Here is a 26,759-nt window from a genome sequence, read left to right as displayed (position 1 = left end):
TGGTGCCCCAAGTTTGAACCAGGGTTTCCACTTCAAAACCTGCTGTTGAGCAAAAGGGCCCAGCCAGACTTGCAGATAGAAGACTGGGATCCTTCTAAATGTTGACTTATAGCAGTTCACAAACAGCAGTTCAAAAACAGGGGAAATCCAGACAAGAATCAATCAGGGTCAGCTAACACCTCCCAACGAAGAATCCCCTCAGGCAACAACCAGCCAGGCTTTGATGCTGCAAGGCCATTAAATGTTACTCAAGGTGGCCTCACTTGCCTCAAGCAGACAAGAGTTCTGTCTCCCACCCTGGGCATTATTCCACAGATATATAAGCCTCACTTGCCTAGTTTCCAACAGACCTCACAACCTCTGAAGATGTCTGCCATAGATGTGGGCGAAACATCAGGAGAGAATGCTTCTGGAACATGGCCAGACAGCCCAGAAAACTCACAGCAACCCCATTCACAAAGAGGCATCCCAAGCAGCTATTTGCTCCTTCTCCATCATGTATCCCTTTACCAGAGTGGGAAGGCAAAAAAGAGCAGCCCAGGAACAAAGGAAGGAAAAACAAATCAGAATAAAATGAGGCATGAAGGATCCAGCGGTGAGGACGGAGCTTCAAACACATACGAGGATCCGCTGGATCTCTGCTGGTAGAAGAGAAGATTGTCACAACATAATGGAGCTTTCATGTTGGATGGTAGTGATATATATTTTTAAATATTGCGTAGAGAGCAGCACTCGGCAGGGATTCTTCGGTTATACATTTGAAACATCAAAATTAAAGGAATATAGCAAAAATTATTAAAACGGGGTGGGGGGGGGAATGATGGGTTTTTTAATGGTCTTCCAAGGCCTCTGGGTTTATTATTAGAAAACAGCCTTGGTGTGTGAAATAAAGAAAGACGCAGCCCCTCCTCCAATTTCCCACAGGAAACTTGGTAATTTCTCAATAAGAAAGGCACAAAGCGGAGGTTTTCTACAAAACATTGATATGATGTGGAGAAATGCCTCCCCTCCCACCCACCCACTCAAAAGGCCTGCTTCCCAAAGTGTCTCAGCAGCGCCCTCTGGTGCTTGAGGGCGGGAAAGGGGAATCGCCTCTTCTGCGGCCACTGGACATCAGGCCTCCTCAGGGGTCTGGGGTAGGGAAAAGTCAGGAGTGGGGAGAGAATCAGACTAAACATAGATCTCTCTCTAACAGCTCAGTGATCACATACACATCGTGAAAACCTTCTGAATCACTCCAACTCAGGCCAGCGTGTAGAAGAGACTGGAATACTTCTTTCAAGACAGAATAACCCAGAGTCATTATTGTGTTGCTTATTGTTACCTTTCCTTCCTAAAAGGAACCTCCTCCTCTTCCAGCATTAAATAGCTATAAAATAACTTAACCGCACATTTGCTAGGGCAGGGTTTCTCAACCTTCCTAATGCTGCGACCCCTTAATACCATTCCTCATGTGTGGTGACCCCCAACCATGACATTATTTTCATTGCTGCTTCATAACTGCAATTTGGCTACTCTTATGAATCATAATGTAAATATCTGATATGCTGGAACAAATTTGGCACAAATACCCAATACACCCAAATTTGAATATTGGTGGGGTTGTCATTTGGGAGTTGTAGTTGTTGGGATTTGTAGTTCACCTACAATCAAAGAGCATTCTGAACTCCACCAACAATGGACTTGAACCAAACTTGGCACACAGGACTCCCATGACCAACAGAAAATACTGGAAGGGTTTGGTGGGCATTGCCCTTGAGTTTTGGAGTTGTAGCTCACCTACATCCAGGGAGCACTGTGGACTCAAACAATGATGGATCTGGACCAAACTTGGTATTAATCGTCAAAATGCCCAAATGTGAACACTGGTGGAATTTGGGGAAAATAGACCTTGATATTTGGGAGTTGAAGTTGCTGGGATTTATAGTTCACCTACAATCCAAGAGCATTTTGAACCCCATCAACAATAGAATTGGGCCAAATTTCCCACACAGAACCCCCATGCCTTGAAGGGACTCGCTGGCATGAGTCTCCCTCCAGCCTCGCACACTCCCTCATCACACATGTGCACCATGCTGCCATGCACCAAGCATGCCTGCTCTCCCCTCCCCACCTGGAGTCTCAAAAATAACCCTCCCCTTGGTGGAGAGGCCAGCCAATCACCGCGGAGGAGAGATTTGGTGAGAGGGCTCGCTGTCTGTTTCCAAAAAGGAAAAGAAGGACAGGTGGAGAAATGTTCAGCCTTCTCTGCCAAAGAGGTTCCTAAGACCATCAGAAAGATATGTTTTCTGATGGTCTTTGGCCACCTCTCTGAAACCCCCTTGCAACCCCAGGTTGACAAACGCTGTGTTAGGGTTAAGGTCTTACCAGTGACTATTTTGACCTAACAAAGTGTGATACAGCAACTAAAAAGCCAATGCAATTCTGGGAAGAATTTAGATTGTGTTTAGATTGAGGGAAGTAGTAAGCTGGATTTAGACTGCCATATAATGCAGTTTTGAATCGCCTTATATGGCAATGTAGATCCGGTCCCTGTCCCACTCTATTCTGCTTTGGTCAGACCTCTCCTGGAATAAGAATGCGCACAGTTGTAGGCATCACAATTCAAGAGAGATCTTGACAAGCTGGAAGGTGTCCAGAGGAGGGCGACCAAAATGACCGAAGACCTGGATACCATGAATCCCTATGAGGAGTGCCTTAGCGAGCTGTGTATGTTTGGCCTGCACTAGAGAAGGCTGAGAGGAGACATGACAGTCATGTCTAAATATCTGAAAGGATGTTATATTGAGTAGGGAGCAGGCTTGTTTTCTACTGCTCTAGAAGCTACTACAACATGGAGCAAGGAATTCAAATTGTAGGAAAATAATATTCCACCTGAAGGTAAGAGCTGTTTGAAAGAGCATGGTGGAGTCTCAATTTCTGAAGGTTTTTAAGCAGAGGCTGGATGGCCACCTGCAAGGAGTGCTTTGGTTGTATTTTCCTGCATGGCAGAGGGTTGGACTGGATGGCCCTTGGGGTCTCTCCCAATTGCATGATTCTGTAAGAACACCTCTCTAGGTCCTCCAGTGCACTTTTATGGCGGAAGTTGACCACAGAGTCATGCTATAGGACCCAGAAATTGTCAGAGAGACCCAATTAATCAACTCCACGAATAATCAAATCCACCAAAGTGCAAGCCACAAATGTGGAGGGTTGACTATAGTTACTGTGGATTTAATAATTTTATCAACAGCCACTGGCCTGCAGAGCAAAATGCACTTCGTTTCTGTCCACCTCATCATTGCCTCAACCTCATAAAAGTGCCTGAGCCCACAGCAGTCAGGTGCTGTTGACCCAGTACTTGAACCAGCTGCCATTGAGTGAGGCCTCAGCAGCAAGGTTTTATCTCACTTAACAAAGCACTTAGAAGGCACAGTTACAATGCAAACAGATGAATATGGTCCCTCATTAAGGTACTGGTGTCATGGAACTTGTTTCTCCCTTAACTGTATTTTTAAAGGAACCAATTATAAGTACATTGCTATCTGCCTATGGTGTCATCTTCAGGTTCAAGAAAGGCAGGGTAGAAATATTGTAAATAAATAAATCTGTAACAAGCTATTTTCATAGGGAGGCAGTTTTTAAAATAATTTCATCCTTGAGGGAAGCAACAAGAAATTTTAGGATTTTTTTGAGCTACAAGGATTTTCTTTATAGCCCCATTTTCAATGACTTGGATACTTATTCTCTGTGATATTTGTGTGTGCAATTTTTGTATAGAAAATTGAATTGTTTGCGGAGGGAGCTGCATTTTATTCCCAGAAAACAACATTTCTGCATACCGCACTGCTTGCAACAGAGAAAATTGTGCTCTCTTTACAAAAATACCATGTGTAAATTGTGTGTGAAATCAGTCCCAAACCATCAGTTCAAGGTTCACTAATAATAATAATAATAATAATAATAATAATAATACACTTTATTTATATTCTGCCCTTGTCCCCTAGGGTGCTCAGAGCAGAGTACAGCATTTATACAGGCAAACATTCAATGTCTTTACTGTCTTTCACACCTCTAATCATACTCCAGTATCATTCAATTCCATTGTGTTGTTAGCCACACAATGTGGCCATGTCATCCGCTAAGCTACGACTGGAGAATACATGGTGTTTCATATTTTTGACTCCAATTCCCATGATCCCTCACCACCATTCATCCAGCCTGGCTGAGCTTGATGGCAAGTGGAGTCCAACAACGTCTGGAGGTCTACACACCCCGAAGCTCTATGCTAAAGTAAATTAAACCACATCACAAGTTGAAACTCCCAACCATGGCTTGGCCCTGCTCTTTCTTGATTACAGAGAGCACATGTTTGAGATCATCATGATAGCTATAGGCAGGGTTTTCTTGTCTAATAAGAAAACTGCTGAAATAATAAAGAGGATGCAGACAACAGCCTGAAGGGGGGTCCCATTCAAAACTAAGAGTTCGAAAGCAGAATAGCTGATAATTTCCACTTTGATTGAGTTCTTATGGTCTACATCAGAGCTTAGGAAAGTTTCTTTTTTTACTTTGGAATTCATCCTCCCCTCCCCGCCCCGCCCCCCCCCCCCAAATCCCCTAGCTTGTATGCCCACTGGCTAAACTGGTTAGAGAGTTCTGAAATTTGTTATCCAAAAACTGAACTTTTCCCAAATCTGACACAGATCATCCTGTCACAACCTAGTACCACCACCCCCTTATATTTTGAGTTACAACTTCCAGCATGTCTTAAAACTGATCATGTTGTTTGAAGCCAATGGGAAACCCAAAGCATGTCAGGTGGGGCATTACATTGGGGAAGGTTAGTCTAAACCAGGCATGGGCAAACTATGACCCTCCAGGTGTTTTGGACTTCAACTCGCACAATTCCTAACAGCCTCAGGCTGTTAGGAAAGGGCCTGTGGCTGTTAGGAATTGTGGGAGTTGAAGTCCAAAACACCTGGAGGGCCATAGTTTGCCCATGCCTGGTTTAAACCAAGGGTTATTAACCCTTTTTGTTCCATGGACCCCTTTAACAGACAGGTGAAAACCACAGATCCCCTTCTCAGAGTGGCACACAACACCATGTGTGATCTAGCACCAGATCTAACAACTACCATAATTTCAAAGCATAAATGAGCATAAGCAATTTTTGAGATATGCAACAACTGTAATGTGATATAAAATGAATGCTACTGTAATTCATTGCATACATTCATAAGTGAAGGAAATGCCAGATTTCAGTTAGAGATCAGAGAAAATAAAGATAATGAGCTGTTGTTGTTTTTTCAAATTCAAGTTCACAGACCCTGAAATCTTACCATGGACCCCTGCAATTGCATTTATCCACATCCCATAAAGTGTGTCCTCTCCTAGGTTTTCCAGCATGACTCTTGGTATTCTCAGGTCAAAAATCCTTAATTTCAATAGGGTTTGCTATTATCTGCTATTTCACATATTCACATGAAGTCTAGGAATGTATCTCCAGAGGAAACGGGGGTTGTAATCTACTTCTCACTGGACTTGCTTCTGCTAAGAAATCATCACAATGAAGGCTTCCAATTATTTCCTGGAATAATTAGGGTGAATTTCCAGGCCACCTGATGGGCCCACACCACTCTTTTTCTCACTAGGAAACATGTGTGTTGTCAAATCCTGCAAGTAGATGAGCCGTTATACTGCCCTTCCCCTTATATCTAGCAGCAAAATTACAGTCTCCTCATTAGAATTTCCAATTTTCCTTCTCTGATGATTCTGAAATGGCTCCAAACTGACATCATTCCAAGCTATTAGTGATGCCGACAACAATCTGATTCTGTTTGCAAGGCCCCAGCTAATTATCCCACATAGAGGGGCAGCTGGCAAGGTGTGGGATAAGGAGCATGTGAGACTGCACGTGTACATTTCTAAGGAAGGACAAGAATGGGCTGCGGGTTAGGAAAAAACTGGACTGCAGATTGCATTTGCCATTTCACAAGCCCATCTCTTATATCCCAAATCTATTCCGGCTTGACAACAAAGCCAATTCCTTCCAAACACTGACAGATGCATCTTTTTTGTGACGCCAGAGCCCTTCTAGCTCTGAAGCAGTACAACTTGCTCTCTCCATCTCTGTGTTTTCTGGTCTGCACTCCAAGGGTGTTTGTATATCTCCTAATCTACATTTGGGGAGAACATGCCTTATATCTGCATATTAAGATAAAATGGGAGGGTGAATAAGGGATGAGAACATCTCTCTCGCAAAATCTATTGTACCGAGCTTGTCTCTGAATTATTCTTCCCAAGGACTTTTATTCCCATTTGTCTTGTTTACCTAATAAGTCTGACAATTTCTGTTGCTTCTTGTCAGAGAGAGCAGTGAATTCCAAGTAGCTTGGTTTGTATTCCACTTGGGCCTCGTTTTATAAAACTGCATTTCTGCAGAGCAGGACGCATTGCCATCTCTCTCTCCCTGTTCTTTTTACGTTCCTTCCCACACTCTTTAGGTTGACAGTTTTTAAAAGTCTTCTCCATCAATTCCCTCTTTTATTCTTCTTCGCCTTTGCCGAATCTCTAGCAATGTGATGAACACTGCTAAGAATGTCTGATTTTCACTTGGCCTTTTCCCTGCCATGCCCACATAGACAGCTTTACTCCTCACAGCGACCTCTGAGGCGTGCCACCCAAACTTTCTCCAACCTGCTGCTCTCCATTTATTTTGGCCCATCATCCAATGTCCATTGACCATGCTGGCTGGGACTGGAGTAGTCCAGCATATTTAGGGAGTATCGGGTTAGGAAAGCGGGTAGCTTGGCAAAATCCTTCATGCCACAATACAGGATACATTTCAGAAGGGTTCATAACAGCTGGATCCTGAAGTGGAGATTCAGCCTTTAAGAAGCATGTCTGAATGTACTGTTAGTTCAGTGCACATTTGAGTGCATTTTTGTGTAATTTAATATGTATTTTATGGAAATATGTTTTAATATGTGTATTTTACGGAGTGTTTTTAAATGATTATGTGTTTTGATTATGTGTTTTAGCAATGTTGTAACCCGCCTTGGGGAGAGGAGAGACGGGCAAGAAATAAAATTATTATTATTATTATTATTATTATTATTATTATTATTTGGATGGCTGTGTTTTATGTAGCTATACAATTCTGGGCATGTGGTGAAATGCATGAATGCTTAGGAGCTTCTTCACGTGTTACCTGCTTGTTTGTGGTCAAATATTAATTGGTCTATACCATCTGCTGTCTAACCATTTACCTGTAAGCATCACACGTATGTGGTTTCCCTCCTTCCAAGGGTTTTTAGCCATAAGCAGCTTTGCTGGGCTATAAGAAATTTGAAACATATGTCTCATCATATACTATCTCTTTATTAAAAACATTTTAAAATAGATTTCTAATGTTAGCCTTATTGTATTTTACTGTTGCATTTTATATTAAGCCCCCAGGCACCAATTGGCATAGGTGGGGGGCCTATATAAATAATATAACAATTATGATCATTACTACTACAAACACTAGAGAGGAATTTCAAGGTTTCTCTAGAGATAAGCAAGATTATTTCTGCCATTAACATAATAGGAGCACACTACAGGAGGACGCAAATCTCTCTGTGTGAGAAAGAGTATGTGCATATGGGAGGCATATTTGCACATTGGTACCTGCAGGCACATATGTTCAGAACCATGTGGGCACGCACAGCATAAAGCATCTGATGGTGTACCCAGAGGAAAAGGTATTATGTTGCCTATGTGGTGTTTTGATGTTGCATGCAAGCCAGACTGGCATAGTGATTTGAGTGGAGATTGGAATGTGCCTTTTGAGACCAGGGTTTGAAACCCGGATAAGCCAAGGTGACTGTGGACAAATTACTCACTCTCAGCACCATAAAATATTGTGATATATTTGAGTTATGGTCATCATAAATCAGAAACTGTTTGAAGGCACACATCATCAGCAGCAACAACAACAAGTATATTTTCCTACATGCACTAAGGTGTATGTACATATATGAATATGAGAACTGCAATGTATTTGGTTAAACACACATCCTGATGTCTATCAAGAAGGAACCTTTCAGTATCCTGCCATCTGACCAACCCTAGCCTAGATCCTGTCTACGTGACTCTGCAGCCCAGATGAAGAGGTCTCCTGCTCTCTGCTGGTGAGACTAAAATACTGACTTCATTGCCATTTCAGGCAAATGGGTAATAAGAACCAGAGCAGTAAGACACATGGCTCTCAAAAGTTGAGCAACTGAGATGCAACCATTGTTATTTCATTCTGGAGCTAAGAAAAAATTGGTAGTAAGCTGAATTCCCAGGCATGTTTTTCTGGGGACATCTTTTTGCAATCTCAGAGAACATATTTTTGAGTAAAAATGAACAGGATTGAGTTGAATCCTGAACACATGTATTTATTATTTATTTATTTGAAGCATTTATATTCTGCCCTTCTCACCCTGAAGGGGACTCTGGGCATATAAACAGTAAACATTCAATGTTGGGACATAAATAGATTATACACATACATAAACATTGAAAGCATTTATCTCGACATTAAAATCCACTGTTTAAAACCGTCTCAATCATCCACATCGAATCCGGTTGACATGGTAAGGTTTCCTATTGCTGCCTTATTGCATTGCCCCAAAGGCTTAGTCCCACAGCCAAGTTTTTACTATCTTTCTGAAGGACAGGAGGTAGGGGGCTGATCTAATCTCGCCGGGAAAGGAGTTCCATAGCCGAGGGGCAATCACTGAGAAGGCCCTCTTTCTCGTCCTTGCCAATTGCGACTGTGACAGTGGCAGGACAGAAAGCAGGGCCTCCCTGGAGGATCTTAATCTTTGTGATAGCTCGTATAGGGAGATGTGTTTGGACAGGTACATTGGGCCAGAGCTGTTTAGGGATTTATAGGCCAAAGCTAGCACCTTGAATTGTGCTCGGTAGCAAACTGGCAGCCAGTGAATCTGACACAACATGGGAGTTGTGTGCTCCCTGTATGCTGTCCCAGTTATTAATCTGGCTGCCTCTCATTGGACTATTTGAAACTTTCATACAGTCTTCAAGGGCAACTCCACATAAAGCGCATTGCAGTAGTTTATCCCAGATGTAATAAGAGCATGGACCACCATGATGATGTCTGACTTACCAAGGTACAGGTGCAACTGGTGCACAATTTTTAATTGTGCAAAAGCTCCCCTGGCCACTGCCAAAACCTGGGATGAGTCCAGGAGTCCCAAGCTGCACATCTGCACCTTCAAGGGAAGCGTAACCCCATCCAGCACAGGCTGTAACCATATACTCTGTTCAGCCTTGTGACTGACCAGGAGGATCTATGTCTGGTCTCGATTCAACTTCAATTTGCTCACCCTCATCAAGACTGTCACAGTGGCCAATCAGGACTTGGGCCACCTCCTTAGCATCTGGTGGAAGTGAGTAATACGAGTTGGACGTCATCTGTGTACAGATGGCACCGGACTCCAAAACTCTGGATGATCTCGCCCAACGGCTTCATGTAGATGTTAAACAGCATGGGGGATAATACCGAGCCCTGCGGGACACCACAGGACAATGGCTTCCCTCCAGGAAGGACCGGAGCCACTGCAGAACATTTCCCCCCTAGACCCATCCCTGCGAGGCAACTCAGAAAGATACCATGGTCTACTGTATCAAAGGGCAACCCCAGGAGAACCAACAGGGGCATACTCTCTGTCAAGCTCTCTACGGAGATCATCCTCTAAGGTGACCATGGCTGTCTCAGTTCCATGACCTGGTCTGAAGCCAGACTGCGATGAATCCAAATGGTCAATTTCATCCAAGAACAAAGACCTGATCTGTACCTTTCATTCTCAAATCCCTACACTAAGATGTGGGAGCAAAGGGCAGAAGGCAACAAATACCTCACTGAAGTATGACATGCCAAACAATTAATTCCTTTTCTCATCAATAGCCTTTTAGTTGATAGAGATGTCTAGAATCAGTCTTGAACTTATCCTAATTGAGGGTAGAATATGAGATTTAAGTAACTGGCAAAGTCACACCATCGTAGCAGATTAGAAGTAAATCACTGAATACTTGAACACAAGTTTAGAACAAGCTACTGATCTTATTAAACAGTCTTTAATCCTTCAGGGCTGAATCTCATGAAAATCTTCATGTTCTAACCCATTGAAATTAATGGGCTTAGACATGCTCAGTTTTCAGGCATCAAGGACTTTCCAATCTCATCTCTATATGAACATGTTTATCCCCCATATAATGAAGAATGATGGAAACTGCAGTTGAACAACCACTGGAAGGCCACATATTCCTCACCCTGATCTGCATCTAATCTAACATTCTAGGAGAGGTTTATCACAGTATAATGCATGCTCACAAGAAGAAACACAAGTGTAGCTTGTACAAACATTGGTTAGAAATTTTTAAAAGCCAGCATGACCTGTTCAGGGACATCTCATCTCATGATGAGGAGCAGATGTCATCAAAGGTGAAGCGGCAATATTTTCAAGTTGATTTGAATATGAAATTGGATGAAGCTCATCCTTCAAAGGTTTATGAGGCAATGCCTTGCTGCCTTTGATACCAGTCCACACTTCTGAATTGGAATCCACAATACAGGGATACCTGTGTGTGCTACTGCTGCATGTTCAGGAGAGCACAAACCAATTAAATTCAATGCTGGTCATGTTTAGAGCCCATCTGGAGTAGTGACTGGAGCTTTGGTCTACAACTCTGGAGATAGGTATTTGAATCCTCACTTTGCAGCTAGGTGACTTTCGGCATGTCATATTCTGTCATGCTCAGAGAAAGGCAAAGGTAACCTCCCTCTGAATAAATCTTACAGAGAAAACCCCATGATAGGGTTGCCTTACGGTTGCCATTAGCCAGAAAATACTTGAAGGCACACAACAATGTATTTCATTCTACAGCAACATGCTTTCTTTTCACAGACCACATTTCTTCTGAATCAAGTCTAAAGACCTTCCAAACAATCCTGAAATTCAACCAAATTTTATGTAGAATGCACAAACAATATATGCCCAACCAATTATTTAACATTAGGTTTATCAGTAAAGCAAGAATTGTGACATTCCTGTGCACCTGTAGCCCACAGCCACACTGCAGTTTAAAAGGTTGGCTTTAGTTTTGTATTTCTTTAAAAGGAAATCTGATTGCTTTTAAAAACAATCTGACCAACAGAACTGTAACCTTCTCATCCATCTCTGAAAATGAACTGTTGGCTCTCCCACAGAAGTGATGAACCTTCAGTTACAGGGCTGAAGGCCCATCCTGTTTAGATATCAGCCAGCATGCCAATGACTTAAATCAAGAAACAGCTTCCTAAGATCTAAAGATACTCACAGGAACACCTCAGCAAACTAGAGTCCAAAAGTGGTAGGCTAAAACCCAGAACCTCAAATCAGTGGCTGATACCAGATGAGAAACTCCCTCCTGGACACACAGAAGGCTGGGTGACAAGCTGTGCTCTGGCACCACAAGATGCAGAGCCAACCTTAAGAAACGGAGCTACAAAAAGTGGAGTCCACGGCATGCAAGAATGGAGAAGGTCCTCTACATGCACAACGGACGACCTTCTTACAGCGACAAAAGAGGCACTTAAGTGGTCAGCTTCTGGTTAAAGGAAATTTAACATAATGCCAAGTTTTTAACTTTGTGTTTTTTTATACATGATAACTGTAGTCTCAATTTGTTTCTGATATGATAAATAGTTGCAGGGCTCCTCCAACTAGTCAAAGGTTTCCCTCCATGACAGGTTGCACATCCCTTCAAAATCCCAGACACTGAAATCCAAAATTGTGGAATCAGCAGAGGAAGAAGCAAGTTCAATGTGATTACATGTGAAGTCTTGGAACTGGGTTGAGGCCTGGACATTGCCTATACGTATTGCAGAGGCTGGCTTTGACCTGGTTTGAGGATCTGCAGCTTCACAGCAGTGGGGGGAAACAGGTGTTTTTGTTTCCCAGCACCCCAAGACACATGTGGAGTGCCTGCCCCTTAAACGGTTTTCCCATGTGCTGCTTTGCATTAAGAGCTCCAGTTCGGAGTATCCCCAGCTTTGTTTATTCCTGTTTAGAGCCCTTAATGCACATTTCTGCGCATCTTTGAGGCATACATCATTTAAACACAACACTCTCAAGGTGCCTTGGAACTGCATTAAATGCTCAGTGTAGATGTGCCCCATGAGTGAACCGGGATTTTCACCCTTTCAGCCTCTTCTTACTGAATCCTACCCCAACTCAAACCACGATATCACACTAGCTCCTTCTGTTGTAGATATGGATAGTATCTACATCTATATGTATAAAAGTCAATGCATATATGCATGTTTGTTTATTTGTACCACAAAGGCTGTTGCTAGGTGAATTGTCCTCTGCGATGTCACTGAAATAACTGTTGCTAAGTGAAGGCGGCCTGTGTATGAGTGGAAAGGAGGGAAATAGAAAGAAAAAGAAGGGAAGGAAGAGAAAGGAAAGTGGGAAAGTATGAGATGAGGGGAGGAAAGAAAAAGAAGGGATGAAGAAGGGGAGCAATAGCCCCACTGACATTTAGGCAATGCAAGTATTTATATACAGTCATGCTGGCCACATGACCTATGGACAACACCGGCTTTTCGGCTTAGAAATGGAGATGAGCACTACCCCCCAGGGTCGGACACGACTAGATTTAATGTCAGGGGAAACCTTTACCCTTTACTTATATGAAACCAAATCTCCTTATGTGATCTTGCAGCTTCTGCCAAGCCAATGGTTCTGAAGCATTCACCTTCAGTCAGATCTCAGCTCCCAGAAGCCCCAGCCTGTTTGGCCAATTCTGGGAGCTGAAATCCAAAACATCTGGAAGTCCAGTTTGGGACATAGTGTGCCCAAGGGTGCTCAGTATACTGCCTTCACTGCCATGGCTTAATACTATGGAATCGTGGGAATTCAAGTTTTATAAGGTATATAATAACAATAATAATAGTAATAATTTGACAAAGAAAAAACATGTGGCTCACAAGTGGAACTTTGAAAAAGGAGATGGAGGGCCTGATTCTGGCAGTCCAAGAACAAGCCATTCGAACCAATGCCATCAAAGCCGGAATTGAAAAGTCGACAACAGAGCCCAAATGTAGACTCTGCAAGGAAGCAGATGAAACAACAGATCACATCCTCAGCTGCTGCAAGAAGATCGCACAGACAGACTACAAGCAGAGGCATAACACCATTGCTCAGGTGATTCCTTGGAACTTGTGCCACAAATACCATCTGCCTGTGACAAAGAACTGGTGGGATCACAAGCCGGAAAAAGTTACAGAGAATGAACACGTCAAACTCCTCTGGGACTTCCGAATTCAGACAGACAGTTTTGGAGCACAATACTCCTGACTTCACGATTGTGTTAAAAAACAAAGTGTCGATTGTTGATGTTGCAATCCCAGTGACAGCAGGATTGAAGAGAAACAACTGGAAAAGCTGAACGATATGAGGATTTAAAGATCAAACTGCAAAGACTCTGGCATAAGCCAGTCAAGGTGGTCCCAGTGGTGATCAGCACATTGAGTGCAGTGCCTAAAGACCTTGGCCTGCACTTAAACACAATCGGCACTGACAAAATTACCATCTTCCAGCTGCAGAAGGCCACCTTACTGGGACTTGCACGCATTATTTGCCGATACATCACACAGTCCTAGACACTTGGAAAGTGTCCGTGTGATCCAATTCAACAGCCAGCAGAGTGATCTTGTCTGCTGTGGACTCATCTTGTTGTGTTTCAAATAATAATAATAATTATTATTATTTATCTGCCTCAATAAATTCAAAAACAAATGAACATGAAAATACATAGATTAAAACACACACACTCACATATATCATTCTCATCCAAAATGTTGGGGCCTCACCAAAGCACAAACCCCGTGGTTTCATAGCACTGAGCCATAGAGGTTAAAGTGGAGTCCAACTGCGTTAATTCTACAGTATAGATGTACCCAGTCTGAGAACGCTCTTTCACCCATTCTGTGATATCTTTTATCCCTTGGCGAACGGAAACCGAGCGCCAGATGAACTGCTGGGAGCCCAAACTCCCCTGCTCCCTTTGCCTTTGGCAAGGCTATCGGGTTTCTCCTGTTAACAGAAGGGCCTGGCGATGACGTGGAACCCGCTGGCCCTCTAGTCCGCTTTCCATTGGCTGCCGCTTCTTCGGGCGCGCGGAAGGAGGCGGCAGAGCGCGCGCTGATTGGCGGTTGGGCGGCCGGAGACTGACTGGCGCGCGGAGAGGACAAGGAGGGAGGAGGGCGCAAGCGTTGATTGTTTAGGTTTAGCTCCCGCCAGGGACAAAACCCAGGCGGCGGATTGGTGGAGGGAAGAGTGGGCGTGGCCCCGCGGGAAGAGTAGGCGGATGAACTCAGGCGCGAAGCAAGCCGATTGGCGGAGGCGGTCGGAGTGCCTTGCGGGGATTGGCGGCGGGGTCTATCTGTCACTCAGCCGGTGGCGCGCGGAGTATGTGTGTGAGTGGTTGGCGGGGGCGAGGGCGGCAAGGCAGCGGTTGGAGCTCCGAGAAGGAAAGGAAGGAGCAAGGCGGCTGTGGGTGCTGCTGCTGCTGCGATGGCGCGGGTGTCGGTCCTGGGAGTGTCGCTGCTGGAGAACCCGAGCCCCTTCGGCCACCCGCTCCGCTTCCAGGTGCAGTTCGAGTGCGGAGAGGCGCTGCCCCACGGTGAGTGCCCCCAGCCCCGCCAACCGCCCTGCCCTCCCCCCCCCCTCTCTCCCCGCTAAGACTTTGCCAAACTGCCTCTTGCTGAGAAAACCACGAGCTCGGCACTCAGGCCCCGTCTACATTGACGATTTAAATTCAGTTTCGAACCAGTATGGAAGAAAGTGGTTACTCCTGGGTTCAGTTTGAGGCCCAGATGGTGACCACAGAGCACTGGAGCACATCAAGGGCTTTTTTTCGCGCTCTTTTTGTGGGAGTTTGTTGTTTGGCCGCTGCAGTTTGGAACTGCATTAAATGGTTAGTGTGGATGAGGCCTGCCTTGAGTGGTAGGATGAAGGCGCGTGCACACATCCAGAACCACCCTGCAGGCCCCAAAAGGCCTCCTACGAAGGTGGGGTGGCGTAGCATAGAGAAGTTTCTGCAAGGGGAAAGGCCCTGCTGCCACACTGCATTGTTATAGCACTATTATTAATTGCCATGGCATCTTATAGGATCCTGGGGTTTGTAGTCTAGTGAGGCCCAAGAGCTCTCTGGCTGAGAATTCCCAATGCCCCTCATTAAACTGCAAATCCCATGATTACATAGGATGCTGCCATTGCAGTTAAAGTGGAAGAATCTCCTTATCACTGTGTAGCGTGATAGGGCCCAAATACATCTTTTTTTCCTTGAGAAAATGCAATTGGCCACCTGCAAGGACATTGCCCAGGGGACACCTAGAGCTTTTATTTGTTATTTATTTATTTACGATATTTCTATCCCACCTTTCTCAAGCCCGAAGGCAACTCAAAATGGCTTACAAATTGGCAGCAATTTGATGCCATAACAATTCACAAGATACAATAAAAAGCATTTATTTTTCAAAAAATTTTATTTGAGAAGAGAAAATACAGTTATACAGACATATACTATACATTTCCCCCTCTTTTTACATTCACCCCATTAAAAACATAATAACCAATGTCTTCATATTAATCACATTTTCCTAATGATGTAGTTCAGGCCTGCACAACCAGGTTTTACAATCCTGTGGGTGGCTTCTTGCATGAGAAGTTGCAGCTGATAGGAGCTCATCCCGCTCCCCAGATTTGAACTGCCAACCTTGCGGTCAGCAGTCCTGTTGGCACACCATTGTGCCACCAGGGGCTTGGCCCAGAGACTGAACAGAAGGTGGCTCTTTAGTATAGCTCAGTGCCACATAAACTGTTGCTCCCAGCCCTAAATGGAGTCCCCTTTGCTCAATGCTGGAGTCACAAAAAATTGGCCATGGTAAGAGTTTTCTGAAAACCACCCATTTACAAAAATCTGTTAGCAACAACAAGCAGTGTTTACAGTGGACTCTGCAGAAAATGTCTCAGCTTGTACTCCACAAAAAAGGGAAATTAGCTTGTTTAGCAAACCCTGCAAATGTTGACTTGTTATCTGTAAATGTTTCATTTTTATACCTATTTTATACACCCATATGCCTGGGGTCACATAAACAAACAAGTGGAAAAGCACACAGGACATAGCACACAGGACATGGTAGTTGTAAGGATAAAAATGAAGGAGAGGACCATGTGCACCCATTTAGGGGAGAAAAAGTGAAAAGGAAGTAATCTGGAATCTACACCCATGAAGCCAGCCACTCTGTCCAAAGAAGGCTATAACTCTCTTAATGAGACACAAAGTGGCAGAATATGGTACCATTCCCTGGCACATTTGATGAGAAAATTGCTAATAATTCACACCCGATCAGCTGATGTGATTAACTGGTAGTTTCTGACTCAAAATGTGCCAGGGAATGGTATCATATTAATGATCACTGGCTACAGTTGTTTCATTCCTGGAAGCTCACCAGGGACTGGCATTGGTGTATAGGCCACCACGTTGACTAGTGTTGAGTAGAATACCTATACTCTGCCCTTGGCCATGCTGCATCTTTGCAGAGAACATGTTAAATGCCCTTCTCTCCTTATAAACAGCAGCTGTGTTCGCTGTTATTATAACAAGAGAGGTTTTGTTAACTGGTAAAAGTGGTGAATGTTGACCATATATAATAATAAAACTTTATTTCAAGACCACCTTCTCTCCTTGAAGGGACTCAGGGCAGTTTACACACACAGAAAAAAAGGCAAACATTCAGTGCCCAAAACAACACAAACACGTCAACAATGATCATTCTTTAAAATAGGAGGGACTATTGCAGTTTTTAATAGTACTTGGCTTCTCACTGTGCACATTTGGTTTCTTCAATTTTTGCTATTTCCGGAGGGGTAGGTGCATTAGCAATAAAAGTCATTTGGTACCTCAAATACTAACATCCTTATTATTGCATATGTTTTTCACCAACACTGGCCATTTCATGATATATATTATATGTGAGCCCTAATATACTTGCGCTTGGGGTAAGTTGTATTCAGTGGAATTGAAATGAAAATAAATCTGCCCATTTTCAATACGTGGATTTTCTTTTTAAAAATACTTATAGCGGCCTACATAATTTGAAAGGGTTTGAATTTGAATCTGGACAGAGAAATTGAAAATCAAATTCCTTCTGAACTTCTGTTCTCTAGCATACCCTATATAAAAAACTGGGCCAGCTTATCACTGGTCAGTGTGAGTATTGGACCTTAACTCTTATTTTAAAATAAGAACCCTTCTCCTCTCTCAGTGGTAAAGTGGCAAAAGGCATGAATTTAGTCCGACCTAAAAGCAGCAGCAACCCCCTCCACTCCCTCTTGACATGGTGCTGCTTCTGGCCTTTTTGGATGCCTGGACAAGGACATGCCAGTATGCCCCCCTGAAGTAGCATTGCTGCTTTCTCCCCCTCATGGAATGATCCCCACAAGTCATATTAAAATCCAGAATTCTGGGAGGTAGACTAGAATTCATTTAGGGCTTTTGACTATTTTGGTCTTTTATCTGGTCTTGGAAGCTGGGGCAGACTGAGCAGGGATAGTAGGGGGGGATCATTATTATTATCAGTGTTGTAGTAGAAAGATCTGGGCTGACCCCTTTCAGGATAGTCCAGGTCCTTTTCCTAAATATTCATAAATGGTGAGCAATTTATAAATGGTGCCATGTTTAGGGTGCCTTGGTACTGTTGTCTATGCTCTAAAACAAAAATACAACATGTCTGTAAACATTCTTGAAAACAAACACATATTGCAAAGTTGAGATTCCATTCAGGTTGCTACGTTTCTTTGTTACTTTTCGTCATTCTTCCTTTTCTCCAGTGTCCCTTTTGACTCCCCTTGTTTTTGGTGTTAAAACATGATACGCTTCATTTTGCCTACTTGTGACCCCTGATGTTTAGATATACTGTACATACATTCTTGTAACTAGCAGTATCACATGTGAGAAGCATTAACCTTCACTGCTACACCGGTGGTCTATTATAGCAGATTGCACACAGTGTTTCCTGACTTTTGCCTAATGAGATGATCCATAAAGGCTGAAGGCAGGCATAATATTTAAAGAGAAACTGCAGCAGATTCTTTACCCCTGTTGAGATCCGGGCTTCCTCCCGCTTTGTAATTTGCATGATAGATGTATACTTGTTCTAGCTGAACTCAGGGTTAACTGTCAGTCTTGTTCCTCCTCCATGCTTCAGGCAACTTGCCTGGAGTTCTTTTTTTAAAAAAATCTGAGAGCTTCACATGCATATTTATTTGATGTTTGTCCACATTTAAAAAATGGAAACACTCCTTTAAAGGCTCCAAAAGTGCTCTAAGGATTAGGAAAAGAGTCTTGGTGATGTGATGGACATGGGTCAATTAGAGTTTGTCTCGCTTTTGCAGTAAACTCTCAGACAGCTCTCCTTGTGTCCAACTTCCCTAAAGAAAATGGGTTTCACAAAATTGATTGTTAATTAACTCAGCTACTCTATGATAGTTGCATCTGTTGAAGGGGACTTTCCTCTCCCTGCCCAGGCTTGGTGAAATGCAATTATGTCTACCAGAAGTTACAACGCATCGGAAATTAGAAGAGCTGACAGTTGCTTATTCTTACATCCTCGGCCTAGCTCTTGAACATTCTGCAAGCATGTGTATATATAGTTCTTCAAACACTGACATTAACTCAATTTTTCCTTAGTGTATTGCCTTCTGAGGATGGGGATAAATATGTTTCCCACAGAGATCGAAGATTATAGTACCTACGGTTCTGCTGACTACATTTTTATCTTTCAGACTTGGAGTGGAAGATCATCTATGTGGGTTCTGCAGAGAGTGAGGAATATGACCAAGTTCTTGACTCAGTGTTGGTGGGACCTGTTCCAGCTGGGAGACATATGTTTTTGTTTGAAGTAAGCTATCAACTATATTTTGGAGAAAGGAGAGGAAAGTCCAAAAGAGTGGATGGTGGGAAGAGAGGAGAATAAGGGAACAGACTAAGGCTGTGTGGCCAGTGATCAGGAATAATGGTAACGGGAATCTAAAAACATGGAAGCCAATAGGTTCACTACAATTATTTTCACTTTTGTGTGTATATGTGATTCAAGTCACATGTCAGCTTAGGGCAACTCCACATTTTTTCTTATACTGGGAAGACTCAAGGTGTTCTTCTAGTTCCTTCTTCTGAAATACGGCTTACAGCACCTGGTGTTCAAAGACAGTCTCCCATCCAAGTTGTAACCAGGGCTGCTCTTGCTTAGTTTTCAAGATCAGACAAGATCTTTTGCCTTTTAGGGACATTGACCCAATCTACCATACTGCTGGCATTATATCCTGAAATATTAGCCTATTATTATAAATGACCCTGCAAATATTTGGTGCCCCTTTTTCTTTATGCCAATGATTCATCTTACATTTTTGTTTAATTATAACATACACAGTTGTTAGGCCTTTCTGTACATCCTCTTTATTATGTTTTGTTGACCCCTCTGTAATGTAGTCAAAGAGAAAGGAACACTTTCTTCCTGACCCTTCAGCCAGGAAATCAATGATGTTAGGATTCCCACCCCAAACTGTTTCATGTACCCAGTGTTTCAGCAGAAGATCAGCTGATGCTATTTGAATTAGATTCTGTTTCTCCCACAATGATGCTATTAAGACAGCTCAAAATGTTACAATTTTAAAAAATATTCTAAAGCGCTCAGATGAAAAGCAACTACTGCGAACAGTTGAGCCTTTTTCAAAAGGTCAAAAGAAAAACAAGGCATTCAGAAATCATTACTTGAAGTTATTAGGAGATAGGACATGAAACAGATTAATGTTTGCATCAATTATAACAGGACTTTTAGTGGAAAATAGATGTTAGACAATACGACTGGGATAAAGATAAGTGTAATTTGTTAAAACAAGTTAAAAGGGAAATAGGCAAGAAAAAGTGAACAGTCCTTAGGTTCAGAGGGAGCAGACATAAGTATGAGACTAATAAAATTTTGATATTTGTTGTCTTGTCATTTACAACTTCTTTTCTTAAAAAATAGCCCATCCCAGGTTGTATCTTTATTTTAGGGTCAATGAATTGTAGCTCAGTGAATGAAATCGTATATTGCAGTCTGAAAATCCCAAGTTCAGTTGCTGGCGTTTCTTAAGTTAAACCCAAAAAGGCCTCTCTAAAGCTGTGGAGAAGCCCCAAAAGTCCTTTCTAAAGCTGTGAAGGACCACTGCCAGTTGGTATCACTCTGCTAAATGGACCAACATATTAGTTTGGTGTAAAGCAACTTCCTATGCTTTGCAATGGAGTAGTGTGGTGTAGTGAATAGCTTAGGCAAGGGCCACATAGACTTTTATTGACATTTCTGCTCAGTCTATAGGAACTCAAAGGTAACAGCTATTTAGTATTTTGGATATGTGTCACTGAGTAGGACTAAATAGGAAAAAAACTTTGGGCATTTTGGAAGGAGGGTCTTGATACAATTGTCATTTATTTTGTTCTGTTCTCCCTTTCCTCTTTAGGCCAATGCCCCCAATCCTGATCTGATCCCTGAGAGTGATGCTGTGGGAGTTACAGTAATACTCATCACTTGTACTTACCTGGGACAGGAATTTATCCGTATTGGGTACTATGTTAACAATGAATATATGGATCCTGAGCTAAGGGAGAATCCACCCCTCAAGCCAGACTTTTCCCAGGTAAGTTGTTGGTTACTGGTAAGTTACTGGCATGATAAATAAATAAAAGGTAAGTCCCAGAGTTCTGGGTTTAGATCCTGTTGAAAGTTAGTGTAATACTACTCTGGCATGACTCCGTGGAATTGTGAGAGAACTGAGACATCAAATCTGAAGAGAAGAATGGGTGGGCCTGTGTGTCTTTCTGGAAATGCTTGAGGCTCACTCCTATAAGGAAACAATATTATATACAACATCTTCTTTGGGATTCTTGGAAAATAATGGTAAGATTGCCATCCTTGAGTCCATCTTTCATCTACCGTAAAAACCTGCATACTAGACGACTTTCTAAACCAAGAAAGTCATCTTAAAAAGGGGGGGGGTCGTCTTGTGCGCCGGCTATAAGTTCCGCCACTTGAGGATGCCGAGAGCGAGGGACGCAGGCAGCCAGCAGAGGTCAAAGGGAGCCTGCTGGCATCGCAGCTCAGCTGGCCACCACCCCCGCTCCTCCTCGTCTTCCCCATCCTCCTTCCCCCTCGCCATCCCCAAGCAGCGCAGCCTGCTGCTCTTGCCCCTGCACAAGCTCAGCTGGGCACCATCCCTGCCAGGCCTGCCACTCCTCCTCCTCCCCGTCTTCCTCCTGAAGGAAAAAGAGGCTGCCATTCCCGGCCAGCTCAGGCCTCTTCCTCCCTCTCCTCTCCTTCCTCAAACAGTGCAGGCAGGCAGGCTACTCAAGGAGAGTCAAAACAAAGGCACCTCCGAGAAAGTCCTGCTGGAGAAACTTCTTATTTCTCCCCTCTTTGGGGTTTCTTTCCTTTCTCTGTGCTCAGCTCCCTCTGAAAGAACAGCAGCTCTTAAGTTTTAAAAGTTTTAAATAGCCTGCAGAGGGAGGAAGAAAAAGGTCTCTTTCCCCCGTTTTGTTTTGTTTCTGCAGCCAAGAACAAGGCAGCTTTAAAGGGGAAGTCCCAGTGCAAGGGCGAACTACTCTTAAAGGGGAATCCCCCCCAAAAACTGCCACAGATTCAGTGCCATGGAATCACAGGAGTTGTAGTATTACAAGGTCCTTAGCCTTCCCTGTTTAAGAGAGCCAGTACCATACCAAACTACAAGTCCCAGTTTTCTATCAGATTGTTTTGAATTTCAACTCTCACAATTCCTAACACCAGGCATAGGCAAAGTTTGCCCATGCCTGGTAGAGAAGCATCCTACGTTTCTTCGGGGTACATCAATTGTACTGTAGAAAAACACAAAAGGCTCGGTTTTGTTGAGCACAAACTCCCATCACCAGATATACCTCTGGAAAAATAACAGAAATGTTCTAAGATAGTTTAGCTTTTGAGACATATCCAGAACATGCTTTTTTTTAATAGCAGGAGAAATTAACCCATTTCCAGCCATGCCAACAATGTGTGTATTAAGTGGGAAAATCATGAACACATTTTCCTTTAATGCTAAAAGTTGCATTTAGATCAGGCTTTGGCCCTCCAGGTGTTTTGGACTTCAGCTCCCACAATTCCTAACAGCCTACTGACTGGGTTGCTGTGAGTTTTTCAGACTGTATAGCCATGATCCAGAAGTGTCCTTTCCTGATGTTTTGCCCTGATCTATGCCAGGCATCCTCGGAGGTTGTGAGGTCTGTTGGAAACTTGGCAAGTGGGGTTTATATATCTATGGAAAGTCCAGGGTGGGAGAAAGAACTCTTGTCTGCTTGAGGTAAGTGGGAATGTTGCCATTGGTCACCTTGATTAGCACTGAATGGCCTTGCAGCTTCAAAGCCTGGCTGCTTCCTGCCTGGGGGAATCCTTTGTTGGGAGGTATTAGCTGGTCCTGATTTTTTATTGTCTGGATTTCCCCTTCTTTTTGAATGTTGTTTTTTTATTTACTATCCTGATTTTAGAGAGGGGATTTCAAAATACTGGTAGTCAGATTTTGTTCATTTTCATGGTTTCCTCCTTTCTGTTGAAATTGTCCACATGCTTGTGGATTTCAATGGCTTCCCTGTGTCATCTGACATGGTGGTTGTGAGAGTGGTCCAGCATTTCTGTGTTCTCAAATACTGACTGTTAGGAATTGTGGGAGTTGAAGCCTAAAACACCTGGAGGGCTACAGTTTGCCCATGCCTGATTTAGATCCATCTCAAAAATTCATCAAGCCCTTTGGGCATGACCTTGGAAATATCTGGCTGCAGTGCAAAATCTTCTCAAGTGTTGGGTTTTGGAAGCTGCACAAGATGGCTTTAAGGCAACTTCTGTCCCCTCAGCTTACCAGTAGATGCTGCATTTCCCTCCCCCAGCTTATACTTGAGTCAATAAATTTCCCCAGTTTTTGGTGATAAAATTAGGTGCCTCGGCTTATATTCAGGTCAGCTTATACTCAAGAATATATGGTAACTGGATGGTCATCTGTTGAAGGGCTTGCATTGTGTCTTCCCACCTGGCAGGAGTGAGTGGGGTTGGAATGGATGGCCATTGGAGTCCCTTCCAACTCTAGCGTTCTGTTGTTATTGTTAAGCAGAGTCTTATGGCCACCAGTCAAGAGGACTTGCATTGTGCCTTCCTGCCTGGCAGGAATGGGGTTGGACTGAATGGTCATTGAGGTCCCTTCCAACACTAGGGTTCTATTATTATTGTTGTTATTGCTATTATTAAGTAGAACAGGATGGCCACCTGTCGGGACGGCTTGGACGTGTGCTCCTGTCTGGCAGAATTAGGGTTAGACTGGATGGCCATTGGAGTCCCTTCCAATTCTAGGTTTCCATTGTTGTTGTTGTTGGGGAAAGGACATTGGACCCGGCCCTGGTCTCACTCTAGGTAAGGTAAGGTAGAAATTTATAGTACTTTATTACGCTCCATGGACCCACAACTGTTAAATAAATAATAAACATACAGGAGTTTACAGGTGAGGTAAAGGTTTCTCCTGACATTAAGTCCAGTCGTGTCCGACTCTGGGGGTGGGCACTCATCTCCATTTCTAAGCTGAAGAGCTGGATACTGCTTTGATAGTCTTGGATTTGAAATCAAATCAGATGTTTTTATTTTTATTTGGTGTGCGATGGAAGAGGGGTGCTCTTATACGGCAAGTATATCCCAAACTCTCTATTTTAACTGGAAAAGTTGGGGGTCGTCTTATACGCCCAGTCATCTTATATGCCGGAATATACGGTAATTTTGACGGTTCTTTTTATTTCTAGCTGCAGAGGAATATCCTAGCCTCCAATCCCCGCGTCACCCGCTTCCACATCAACTGGGATAGTCCTAGAGACCAGATGGACAATATTGAAAATGTAGACCCAGAGCCCGATGGCTTCCTTCCTCCCAACTGTGCATACATCAAAGGGTTGGCCCCTTCCATGGCTCTTCAGCCCGAGAATTCCATGGACTGTATGTGACCCAAGACAAAGACCTAAGGACCTTGCGTAGAGAAGGCCAACTGAAACATTTATGTGGTAACTGGGGATTTGGTTACCTGTGACCAGTGGAGATGAATAAAGTCCTAAATGACACCTCTCTCTAAACAGACATTTCAGAGCTCACTTCCTTCCTGTTGGGGTTATGACAGGAAGGTTCTCCATACTGTTTCTTAATAGGGACTTGAACCCTCCTGCCATTCCTGCTTGGCAAGCATCTTGTCCAGGTGAGTGAATAAACAAGAGCCCATTGCCATATTTCCTGAAATTGGGAGCAGTGTGGGCTGCCTTGATGCTCTGAGCACCCAAATTATAAGAATCTTAATACAACAAGCACTTTCCTTTCAAAACAGTCTTTTGATTTTATCATTCAATTCCATCAAAGAGCTAAGCCTTGGAAGAGTTGCTTCTGCCACAAAGTGGGGTTCTTTTCTTAGGAGCTAATATTCTTTCCCAGTTATGCAGCAGTCCTGCATAAGAGCTGTAACTTTCCTTTGTGGAGATCTCTTGTTTTATCTTGCACCTGCTGCTTTTTCTGCCACTATCCCAAAAGATGCCCTCTCTGAGCCCAATCAGTTTGGTTAGGCAGTGGGTAAGTTTAGAAATCCACTTGACATCTCTTGCCTATAGGAGTATTGGACAGGATTTTTTCATGAAGTCTGCAGCTGAGGTACTCTTGGTGTTGATTGATATATAAAGTCTTGTTTCCGCAAGTATCCCTGTAATTTTTTTGCCCTTATTAGAATGGCTTTTCAGATAGGACAAAACTGTATCTGCATAATTGAGGGTTTTAGCTTTCCTGCTGCTTCCTACTTTTCAGGGTTTTCTTGCCCTGTTTCTTTGCCTGCCTATTTCTCTCACTGGCATTATAGATAATATATGCACTGCACACAGGTCTTTTTAATTTGTTCACATTGTGAAGTGACTGTCCTACCAATAAAGCATTTGGAAGAAATGTGTGTGAATTCTGAGTGGTATACCTTTCATAGATTTTATTGTTATTTGCTGTTCAATTTGACAAATTTATGCTTGGAAAAGTTAAAGAGGTAGCATAATGACATTTGCATTTTACAAACAGGAATGGTGAATCATATTTCAATTACTGTGTGTGGTCTATTATATCTGTGGGATTTAGTATGATATGGAATGGCTTTGGTTTAAGTCAGCTATGTGGGACAAGTTTTTCTTAGATGCATATTTTTAAAATATTTTTTTATATAGGAAGTTTTTTTTTCCTTGTTTTTAAAAAAGAAGTTACAGAGAGCAATAATGGGGGAAAGCAACAATTTAGTTCTTAGTAAGTCACTCACGTCTTTCACCTCTGACTTGGTCAGATTTTACATATCTATATATAAAAGTCAAAATAAGTATGTGCCAACAATGGTTCCTACATGGCTTGATGGATCTGTACCAAACCTGGTAAACATACCCTTCATGATACAACAAAAATACTGGTGGAATTTGGGGTTACTGATAGAGGATGATGAGAGCTGGAGTCCAACCACACCCAGAGAGCGGCATCATTCCCACCCACAACTGAAGCCTGGCCAGATCTGGAGCTTATGGGAGTTTCAACCTGACCTGGTCAAGAAATGGTGAGAGCTGCAACCCAACTAGATCTTGGAGGATGGTGGGAGTTGTTAGTCCAACCACATCCAAAGAGCTGCATCTTTCCCAACCACAACTGAGGTGTGTCTCTCCTAACCAATCAGGGCTCAGCCTACTTGCCAGTGTGCATCTCCCAACATCCTGACCCCTTCGCTAGGCAGGTTGGGAATGGTGGGAGTTGCAGTCCAACAAGAAGGCTGGGTCCTCTGACCAGTTAGAACGAGTTCCAGCCAGCCAAATCTGGGGCCAATGGGAGTTGGCAAACCAGAGGGGATGGGAGTTGCAGCTAGCCTGAACTGGGGGGATGAGAGTGATAGTTGACTAGGTCTTTGACTGATACGGCTTAACAATGAGCAGGGCTTTTATGGAGACTTACATCAGCAGGGTGTGGTCAGTACCTGAGGGACTGTGTTGTTTCTGTAGTTTGTTTTTGTCCTACGTTTTATTCAATGTAGATTTTATTAAATAAAAATATTTTTAAAATAATTATGATTTGTCCTGAGTTATTCTTTTGCTGCTGCTTTTAAAACTGCTTCTTAAAATGTACCTTTTTTCCCTCTGCCACTTCCTCCAATACCCCACTGTATCCTCCCTTTCTAACATGTGGCCATTCCATTCCTCAGCTGCGACCAGAATTTCTCTTTCCAGTCATTACATGCATGTGGAATCATACTTTACACTCATGATAAAAAATATGATGAAAACACAACCTTCTACAGAGATCAAGCCATTCTATTTAGTACAATTGTTCATGACTTCATAACCTAAGAACTGGGGCTACTCTTAGCACATTTCTAAGCTTCAACTAACCAGGGAGTAAGTCGCTCAATTATTAGAAGATCTTAGCTACCGAGAGTCAATTATACTTGTACCCTGCAGTGTATGACGACTCCAGGTGTGAATCAAGGAGTTGAGTACAAGGTATAGAGTTCTATCAATCTGGAACTCACTTCACTTTAGAGAAAGTCTTCTTTGCCTTCATAGCAGCGAGGTTGCCTCTATAAAGG

At 43.1% G+C, this 26,759-nt stretch overlaps 1 protein-coding gene across 1 annotated transcript; it reads left to right on the top strand.

The window, feature by feature from the left end:
* The first annotated feature begins 14,460 nt into the window (after positions 1-14,460).
* On the top strand, positions 14,461-26,238 carry ASF1B (anti-silencing function 1B histone chaperone). The gene is made up of 4 exons (XM_060764893.2): positions 14,461-14,706; positions 18,873-18,988; positions 20,586-20,762; positions 23,929-26,238. The coding sequence occupies exons 1-4, from the start codon at positions 14,598-14,600 to the stop codon at positions 24,124-24,126; spliced, it is 600 nt and encodes a 199-aa protein (XP_060620876.1). The 5' UTR covers positions 14,461-14,597; the 3' UTR covers positions 24,127-26,238.
* The last annotated feature ends 521 nt before the right edge of the window (positions 26,239-26,759 follow it).

Source organism: Anolis sagrei, chromosome 2 (genome assembly GCF_037176765.1).
Source record: "Anolis sagrei isolate rAnoSag1 chromosome 2, rAnoSag1.mat, whole genome shotgun sequence".
NCBI classification, from domain to species: domain Eukaryota; kingdom Metazoa; phylum Chordata; class Lepidosauria; order Squamata; family Dactyloidae; genus Anolis; species Anolis sagrei.
This window is presented reverse-complemented; position numbering and strand designations above follow the sequence as displayed.

Excerpts from the sequence above, each read along its gene's own strand:
- ASF1B (XM_060764893.2), top strand. The coding sequence starts at position 14,598 with ATGGCGCGGGTGTCGGTCCTGGGAGTGTCGCTGCTGGAGAACCCGAGC. Across the intron at positions 14,707-18,872 it reads CGGAGAGGCGCTGCCCCACG|ACTTGGAGTGGAAGATCATC; the intron begins GTGAGTGCCCCC and ends TTTATCTTTCAG. Across the intron at positions 18,989-20,585 it reads GACATATGTTTTTGTTTGAA|GCCAATGCCCCCAATCCTGA; the intron begins GTAAGCTATCAA and ends TTTCCTCTTTAG.